Here is a 9,407-nt window from a genome sequence, read left to right as displayed (position 1 = left end):
TTTCTGTGTGTGTGTGTGGTGTATGTACGTGTGTGTGTGTGTGGTGTATGTACGTGTGTGTGTGTGTGTGTGGTGTATGTACGTGTGTGTGTGTGTGTGGTGTATGTACGTGTGTGTGTGTGTGTGTGGTGTATGTACGTGTGTGTGTGTGTGTGTCTCCAGGAGGGACAGACATTGTGTCGTGCTTCATGGGTCAGAACCCCACGGTGCCGGTGTACCGGGGAGAGATCCAGACCAGGAACCTGGGGATGGCTGTGGAGGCCTGGGCCTCAGAGGGTGAGACACACACACACCTGTGGAGGCCTGGGCCTCAGAGGGTGAGACACACACACACCTGTGGAGGCCTGGGCCTCAGAGGGTGAGACACACACACACCTGTGGAGGCCTGGGCCTCAGAGGGTGAGACACACACACACCTGTGGAGGCCCACACACAGATATATACACACACACACTGTTTATTTAACTTCTATAGGATCAGGTGCACTGGTTTAAATGTTTGTGGTGTGTGTGTGTGTATGTATGGTGTGTGTATGTGTGGTATTGTGTGTGTGGTGTGTATGTATGGTGTGTGTATGTGTGGTATTGTGTGTGTGTGTATGTATGGTGTGTGTATGTGTGGTATTGTGTGTGTGGTGTGTATGTATGGTGTGTGTGTGTGTGTGGTGTGGTGTGTGGTATTGTGTGTGTGGTGTGGTATTGTGTGTGTGTGGTGTGTGTATGTGTGGTATTGTGTGTGTGGTGTGTGTATGTGTGGTATTGTGTGTGTGGTGTGTGTATGTGTGGTATTGTGTGTGTGGTGTGTGTGGTGTGTGTATGTGTGTGTGGTGTGTGTATGTGTGGTATTGTGTGTGTGGTGTGTGTGGTGTGTGTATGTGTGTGTGGTGTGTGTGTGTGTGGTGTGTGTATGTGTGGTATTGTGTGTGTGGTGTGTGTGGTGTGTGTGGTGTGTGTGGTGTGTGTATGTGTGGTATTGTGTGTGTGGTGTGGTATTGTGTGTGTGTGGTGTGTGTGTGTGGTATTGTGTGTGTGGTGTGTGTATGTGTGGTATTGTGTGTGTGGTGTGTGTATGTGTGGTATTGTGTGTGTGGTGTGTGTATGTGTGGTATTGTATGTGTGGTGTGTGTGGTGTGGTATTGTGTGTGTGGTGTGTAGGTAAGCCTGTGTGGGGGGAGAGTGGGGAGCTGGTGTGTGTCAGGCCCCTCCCCTGTCAGCCCACACACTTTTGGAACGACGACAATGGAAGTAAATACCACAAGGCCTACTTCTCCTCTTACCCTGGTGAGACACACACACACACACACTTCTCCTCTTACCCTGGTGAGACACACACACACACACACGCACACACACACACTTCTCCTCTTACCCTGGTGAGACACACACACACACACACACTTCCTGATGTGAGTGCAAGCGTTAAGACCTAACTGCCCCCAGGAGTGTGGGCTCATGGAGACTACTGTAAGATCAACCCTGTGACTGGAGGCATCGTCATGCTGGGGAGGAGGTGAGACACTCTCCTGGAGAACACTCTAGAAGCATTCAGGTAGAGAGAGATACCTCTGATACTGAGGACCTGCCTTTCCTCCCTCCGCCCTCTCCCCCTCTCCTCCCCCCAGTGATGGAACTCTGAACCCTAATGGAGTTCGCTTTGGAAGCTCCGAGATCTACAACATCGGTGAGTCCTGCTTCTCCTTTATCATCTCTCTGTCCTCTCTCTCTTTCTCTCAGTTCAGTTCAGTATGCTTTATTGGCATGACAGTTCGGGTTGAGCAGTGTTGCCAAAGCAGTCCATATTGAATGGACATTTTAACATATATATCATAACAATTAACAAGGAGTCTAACAATAATAATATGGGAAAACAACAGTAGCATAGTAAGTTGGGGACTGTAGAAAAGTAACAGATAAATGCATGTTAAGATGACATGCATTTATCTCTCTCTATCTCTCTCTCTCCCTCTCCCTCTGACCCTCTCTCTCCCTCTCTCTCCCTCTCTCTCTCTCCCTCTCTCTCCCTCTCTCTCTCTCCCTCTGACCCTGTCTCTCCCTCTCTCTCCCTCTCTCTCTCTGACCCCGTCTCTCCCTCTCTCCCCCCAGTGGAGGCGTTTGAGGAGGTGTCAGACAGCCTGTGTGTGCCTCAGTATAACAGTGATGGGGAGGAGCGTGTGGTTCTGTTCCTGAAGATGGCTCCTGGCCGCTGCTTCTCTGCAGCGCTGGTCCAGAGCGTCCGTGCTGCCGTCAGGAAGGGGCTGTCAGCCAGACACGTTCCTGCTCTGCTGCTGGAGACCACAGACATCCCTGTGAGAACCACACACACTTATACACACACACACACTTATAAACACACACACACATATATATATATACACACACTTATACACGCACAGACACACACACACACACACATACACACATACACATGCACACATGATTTGAAATGTACAGCTGCATGATGTTGAGGTGTCCCCCCCAGTACAGCTGCATGATGTTGAGGTGTCCCCCCCAGTACAGCTGCATGATGTTGAGGTGTCCCCCCCAGTACAGCTGCATTATGTTGAGGTGTCCCCCCCAGTACAGCTGCATGATGTTGAGGTGTCCCCCCCAGTACAGCTGCATGATGTTGAGGTGTCCCCCCCAGTACAGCTGCATGATGTTGAGGTGTCCCCCCCAGTACAGCTGCATGATGTTGAGGTGTCCCCCCAGTACAGCTGCATTATGTTGAGGTGTCCCCCCAGTACAGCTGCATTATGTTGAGGTGTCCCCCCCAGTACACTGTGAGCGGTAAGAAGGTAGAGGTGGCGGTGAAGCAGGTGATCGCCGGTCGGGAGGTGACCCAGCGTGGAGCGTTCTCCAACCCAGACTCCCTGGACCTCTACAAGAACCTTCCGGAACTGCAGAACTTCTAAGAAGAACCTCTTCATCGTCCTCTCCCCCCCTCCTCTACGAAGAAACGGAAGTCTGGAAAAAAATAAGAAGTACCCCCCTATCTTCCCTTCCTCCTCCCCCCACCTCCATCACTGCCCCCCTCTCCTTTCCTGAAACTCTTCATCATGTCACTGAGGAGGAGTAAGAGGAGCAATGATATCTTCCTGTGTTCACCCCACCGGGAGCATGCCATTGGTCGGTTCTGACTTGGTCATCCTCCCATTGGTTCAATTCATGACTGAAAAATGTTCTGCTGTCAGTGTGGTCTTCATCATCACCATCAACCCCCCCCCCCGTCTGGCCCCTGTCAGGTGACCTCAGCTTGGAGCCAGGTGTCTTATGAGACAGTTGATCTTACTGGTTCCTGTTATTGTTCTGTTGACAAGTTATGTTAGATAGCTTTGACCAAGGCTGGCTTGATAAGAGGTGTTTGCGCGCGTGTGCGGTTCTGTCTGCAGGGAACACCAGAGTTTTAAAGGGATTTTGTTTTTAGCAGCTTAGCTGACAGAGATGTAGGTGAGAGGGGGGGGAGGAGGGGGGTGGGGTGAGGGGAAAGGGGGGGGGAGGAGGGGAGAGAAGGGGCATTTGATAGACATTGAGTGTAGAAAACCAGTTGGCATTTTGTCAGGCCAGTTTTAACTTGAGGTGTGAACGTTTCATGGTGCGACTCCCGGAATAGAGATTCTGATCTGGTGGTTCTCACATCGCCCACCCAGAACACACCCACACACAAACTCAGCAGCCACACTCTCAAACTTGGTCAGACAGACAGACAGAAAGGGGGAGAGACAGACGGGTGTAGAGACAGACAGGTGTAGAGACAGACGGATGTAGAGACAGACGGGTGTAGAGACAGACGGGTGTAGAGACAGACGGGTGTAGAGACAGACGGGTGTAGAGACAGACGGGTGTAGAGACAGACGGGTGTAGAGACAGACGGGTGTAGAGACAGACGGGTGTAGAGACAGACGGGTGTAGAGACAGACGGGTGTAGAGACAGACGGGTGTAGAGACAGACGGGTGTAGAGACAGACGGGTGTAGAGACAGACGGGTGTAGAGACAGACGGGTGTAGAGACAGACGGGTGTAGAGACAGACAGATGGAGGACAGACATAGAGGGAGTGCGTACCCAATATATCTATGAAGTAATCGTCTGATGATGAGATTCAGGAACTAAACAGTTGTAGCGAGCCCCCTTAGACCCACCAAGACTAGCCTTCACGCTAGTGTGCTAGCATTAATGCTACCATGCTAAGCGGAAATCTACTGATGATTAGCTGCTACCTAGACCCTTCAGTGACCCTAGTAGGAATGCTAACATGCTAACATGCTACTACTCTATGGCTGTGGTCAGATGATTCTGGAGGTCTGAAGGTGACGTGGGGAGTTCTGCAAAGCTAACAACCCGTGGTTCAGGTGAGGCGTGCCAGCCTAGCGGACCGGGTCTGAGCCAGCCTAGCGGACAGGGTCAGAGCCAGCCTAGCGGACAGGGTCAGAGCCAGCCTAGCGGACCGGGTCTGAGCCAGCCTAGCGGACAGGGTCAGAGCCAGCCTAGCGGACAGGGTCAGAGCCAGGGGTTGTTTTAAAGGTCCGTCGGTTAAACCGCTTGTTTGACTTGGTGTTTCCTTCTGGGACGTGGGCGTCTGGTGCGCCGTGGAGGATGAATCAAACTCTCCCATTAGCATTCCTGAAAACAATTCCATTACAATAATTTGTGTTTTTTTAATTTTATTTTTTATACTGAGCCCACCCCCAAAGTGTTGAGAAATGGTGTAAAGTTCATCTCAACACAGTGCTGTTTTGATAGTATTTCATGGTACAAACTTTTAAGTGAGGTAAATGTTCAGTTTTTTGCTTTAACATTATTATATCGCTCTGAAATGAAAGTGGAACATCACTGTAAGGTAATACAGTATATGAATATATGATATCTGTGAATACATAAAGTGTTGTGTTGTTGGGTGTTTTGGGCAGACCCTATGATAACCAATACATGGACTGAGAAGGTATCCATATATTATGCTGTTCCTCACCTGTTTTAGCGATCAAATAAAGTCATTAATACTTGCGCCTGTTTCTCTGCGTTTCATCACTGTTGCAGGAGTGAAGTGTTGTCACTCACCACGCAAGCCTGGAACCTCAGATCCCACCAGCACTCCCTCTTCCAGCCATCCCTGCTTGATGTAATACGCAGCGGTTTCGGGGGAATTTGTGCATATTTTCTATTTGACTCCATTTGTACAGTTTGTAAAATGTATACCGTTTCAGGACAGAAAAAGTAAATGGTCTGTTTATGTTTAAATGAAACCAAATAGAGTTGTGTTTCGGCCTTCCAGTTTGGGGCTTCTCTGTGATTGGCCTAAATTGACCAATCCAAGTGAAGAATCAGAATCCGATTTATGGCCAAGTAAGTTTACACGTATGAGGAATTAGCTTTGGTAGGTTGGTGCAACAAGAAACGTAATGAGTAGAACTATAAAGAAAGATAAAACATGGCATAAATGCAACATTTGACAGGATACAAAAAACATTTGAGTCAGCAGGAGCAGAGGCAGAGCTGCTGTTCGGGTCCTTATACGTTGTCGTGTGGTCAGGGTCAAAGGTCGGGTAGGGAAATGCCACCGCTGCCCTCAGATCCATACCTGTTGTCTCATCGCATGATGGATCTGTTGCCATGGCCGCAGGGAGGTCCACTGGTCCAGCGGGTCGATGGCTCCCTCCCCTCCTTTCCCTCCCTCCCCCTCCTTCCCGCTCTCCTTATCCCTCCCTGCCTCCCTCCCTCCTCTTCTATATGACAGCAGAGGTGACAGCAGAGGTGACAGCAGAGGTGACAGCAGAGTCACATGCAAGCAGACTGCTGATGGGGCTTCTACTGTACACGGAAGCCTGTTGGCAGAAGGTGAGGTGTGTGTGAGTTTGTGTCTCTGGTCTCTCCTCTGGTCTCTCCTCTGGTCTCCTCTGGTCTTCTGGTCTCTCCTCTGGTCTCTCCTCTGGTCTCCTCTGGTCTTCTGGTCTCTCCTCTGGTCTCTCCTCTGGTCTCTCCTCTGGTTGCCACAACGCAGGCGGCAGGAACAGGAACCTCAATGTTCCATGTTTTAAATTCAAACAGACGGATTTAGAAGAAGTGGAGGTGCAGACAGCACTCTACCCACCAGGGGAGGGGGAGGGGAAGAGAGCTGCCCTCCTCTCTGCCTGTGAGCTACCTCAGATATGATTCATCTGTCACTCTCCTGTGTGAGCCAGCCTCACACCCCTCCTCCTCCCTCCCCCCCACCTCCACCAGATAATAAAAACAGAAATCTGAGGAGGGGAGACGTCTGCTCCCTACCAATAGGATCATTTGTGTTCCTGATGGAGCGGGGGGGCACTGACATGGGTCTCTTTCTGTCTCTCTCCCCCGCCGGCCCCTATCAGGTTTGGGTCGTCCTGTGGGGACAGGGACAAGGAGGACGGGGCAAGGAGGAGGAGCTAAGGGTTGCCCCGCCCGACGGTTTTGACCACCACCTCAGAGTCGCCTGATTGAGATGTCTGAGGCGTGCTCTTGTGTAAATTGTCCGTGTTTAACATGCAATCTCTGCAGCCTGCCTGGCTCACCGTGGGGGGGGCGGGGGGGAGAGAGAGCGGGGGAGAAAAAGAGAGAGGGCGTGAGGGAGAGATAGAAAATGAGAGAGCTAGTGGGTGATTATTCAACCTGCAAACTTGGAGATTGTGCCCATCCCTCTCGGACAACATGTGGTAAAAATTCAATCTGAATGTAAAACGCCTCCGCCTTCCCACATTCAGCTTAGAGTGGAGATGGCCTTACCCAGGTAGCCCTGCACAGAGAGAGATGGCCTTACCCAGGTAGCCCTGTACAGAGAGAGATGGCCTTACCCAGGTAGCCCTGCACAGAGAGAGATGGCCTTACCCAGGTAGCCCTGTACAGAGAGAGATGGCCTTACCCAGGTAGCCCTACACAGAGAGAGATGGCCTTACCCAGGTAGCCCTGCACAGAGAGAGATGGCCTTACCCAGGTAGCCCTGCACAGAGAGAGATGGCCTTACCCAGGTAGCCCTACACAGAGAGAGATGGCCTTACCCAGGTAGCCCTACACAGAGAGAGATGGCCTTACCCAGGTAGCCATGTACAGAGAGAGATGGCCTTACCCAGGTAGCCATGTACAGAGAGAGATGGCCTTACCCAGGTAGCCATGTACAGAGAGAGATGGCCTTACCCAGGTAGCCCTGCACAGAGAGAGATGGCCTTACCCAGGTAGCCCTGCACAGAGAGAGATGGAGGAAGAGAGCGATGGTCCCTCTGCTATGTAGAATAGTTACAGGGAGAGAGAGGAGATGTATGTGTGTGTGCTTTTGTGTCATTATAGTGTGAGTGTGTGACCAGTCACCAGACCTTGAATCACCTTGAGCCTGCAGGGGATAAGTGTGTGTGTGTGTGTGGTCTCTACTTCACTCAACCAGGGTTCAAAACAACCCTGAACTAAACAAAGTTAAACATGAATGAGTTGCTTATGTTTGATCAGGATTTGACCTGCAGCACCCTGCAGATGTGAAGGCAGCTCAGGCTGTATAGAGGGTTGGCTGAGGGTGTTCCTCAGGGTTATGAAAGCCTGGTAAAAGCAGGCAGAAAGGAGCCGTTTAGTGTGTGTAACTCCTCAGAGCCCTGAAGGGCTGCCCCTGTGGTGCTTATCACCGGGGATCAGTTCAGACCTTCAAATGTTTAATTATGTTCTGCTCTGCTCCTGTACTCTGCTCTGCACTCTTAGCAGTGTGTTAATGAGTGTTTAGGTGATGTGATAGTGTGTGTGTGTGTGTGTGTGTGAGTGTGTGAGCAGATGTAATGTTTGTAAGGGAGTATTGTAAGTTAGTACCCACACACACACACACACACACAGTTAGCACTCCAGTGCCAGTTTAGGGGATGATCAAGCTGAATAAACCTGGAATCTGCCCAAATGCATTCTGGGTATGTGTGTTTGTGTGTGTGAGAGATGTATAGCTCCAGCAGATTTAGCCCGTCAGGCTGTACACCCTAGTCTGGAAGCAACGGTAAGCTAGCCTGGATAACATTGATAACACACACACATGCATCCAACACACACACATGCTTTTATAACACCTCACACAGAAGTCCAACAGAAGCATCTTAAGCTGGAATGTTTCCTACTGAACCACACCCGAGTGTGTTGTGTGTGTGTTTAGAGTGTGTGTAGGGTGTGTGTGTGTGTAGGGTGTGTGTGTGTGTATGTGTGTGTGTGTAGGGTGTGTGTGTGTGGGACTGTGGGAATGTAACCTCTGAGTTGTCTGGGGGAACCTGGATCTGGTGGAGGAACCTTCACCTGGGATCCCCAGAATCAACCCGCTCTAATCAGCTCCACAGTACTCTCAACACAGTGTGTGTCTGTTTGCGTGTGAGTGTGTGTGTGTGTTGGTGTGTGTGAGTGTGTGCGTGTGTTTGCAGGATTACAGTGGAGGGCGTCCGGCTGCTGTTCTGGAGTCTTAATTGGTCTGAAAATAGAGCTGGACCAGTCAAGGCCTGTAGGGTTTACCTCCATCTATCCCTCCATCCCTCTATCTATCCATCCCTCTGTCCCTCTCTCTCTCTCTCTCTCTCTGTCCCTCTATCTATCCGTCCCTCCCTCCCTCTCTCTCTCTCTCTCTCTCTCTCTCTCTCTCTCTCATCTCTCTCTCTTCTCTCTCTCTCTCTCTCTCTCTCTCTCTCTCTCTCTCTCTCTCTCTCTCTCTCTGTCCCTCCCCTCCTTCTCTCACAGTCCTCCAGTCCTCCTCCCATGTTTCTAGCGACCTTCTGGAGAGGATGAGATCGTTCTGTAATCGTTTAATTCAGCCTGCTGGTTCTGGAGAGGTGGTTTAAACACTCAGTCGTCTACATGGGTACCTGGTTCCCACGGCGACCCTCGCCACGGTGCCCGCCTCACAGACGCATGCTTTCTAACTAGCAGCTCCGTGAGGACGGATTATCCGATTGGATGTTCGTTTCCCTGAACAACACTGACACGGACCAATGAATATTCATGAGAGTCTGTTGAGTCCCTGGGCAAAGTCCAAGAATCAGTTAACTTAAACACTCACACACAGTCACACACACAATTTGTTTTGCCATTCATGTGGGCACTCACAATTCTGTCCAGTTCAAAATCCTGTTTTCTAAAACCCCTGACCTCAGCCCTGACCTGGACTCCAAACCCAAAACCTAACCCTAGCTCCTACACTCAACCCTGCCTCTGGCCTTTAGTCTACACACACACACAAACACACTCAACACACAACACACTCACACAACCCAAACAACACACTCAAACAACACACACACACCTTGTTGGCTACATCTGTCCAGATCCCGTGCAGGGTGGCAGATGGGCAGGCAGGCAGACAACACTGCTGGGTGTTTTGGTAAACACACACACACACCAACACACACACATCCACACCTTTCCCTTCCTCCCTCCCCCTTCCCTCTTC

The 9,407-nt window shown here is 50.7% G+C and overlaps 1 protein-coding gene across 1 annotated transcript in view; it reads left to right on the top strand.

Annotated features, from left to right (window-relative positions):
• LOC134015758 (acetoacetyl-CoA synthetase-like) overlaps positions 1–2,951 on the top strand; it is a gene marked incomplete at its 5' end in the record, with an annotated part of 6,435 nt that extends 3,484 nt beyond the window's left edge. The window contains 6 exons of the mRNA XM_062455303.1: positions 163–276; positions 1,155–1,280; positions 1,440–1,509; positions 1,622–1,680; positions 2,103–2,305; positions 2,774–2,951. Coding sequence (XP_062311287.1) covers positions 163–276; positions 1,155–1,280; positions 1,440–1,509; positions 1,622–1,680; positions 2,103–2,305; positions 2,774–2,911 — 710 coding nt within the window. The remainder of the gene's footprint in view (positions 1–162; positions 277–1,154; positions 1,281–1,439; positions 1,510–1,621; positions 1,681–2,102; positions 2,306–2,773) is intronic.
• Between the last annotated feature and the right edge of the window lie 6,456 nt (positions 2,952–9,407).

This window comes from Osmerus eperlanus, unplaced genomic scaffold (assembly GCF_963692335.1).
Source record: "Osmerus eperlanus unplaced genomic scaffold, fOsmEpe2.1 SCAFFOLD_767, whole genome shotgun sequence".
Classification (NCBI taxonomy): domain Eukaryota; kingdom Metazoa; phylum Chordata; class Actinopteri; order Osmeriformes; family Osmeridae; genus Osmerus; species Osmerus eperlanus.
This window is presented reverse-complemented; position numbering and strand designations above follow the sequence as displayed.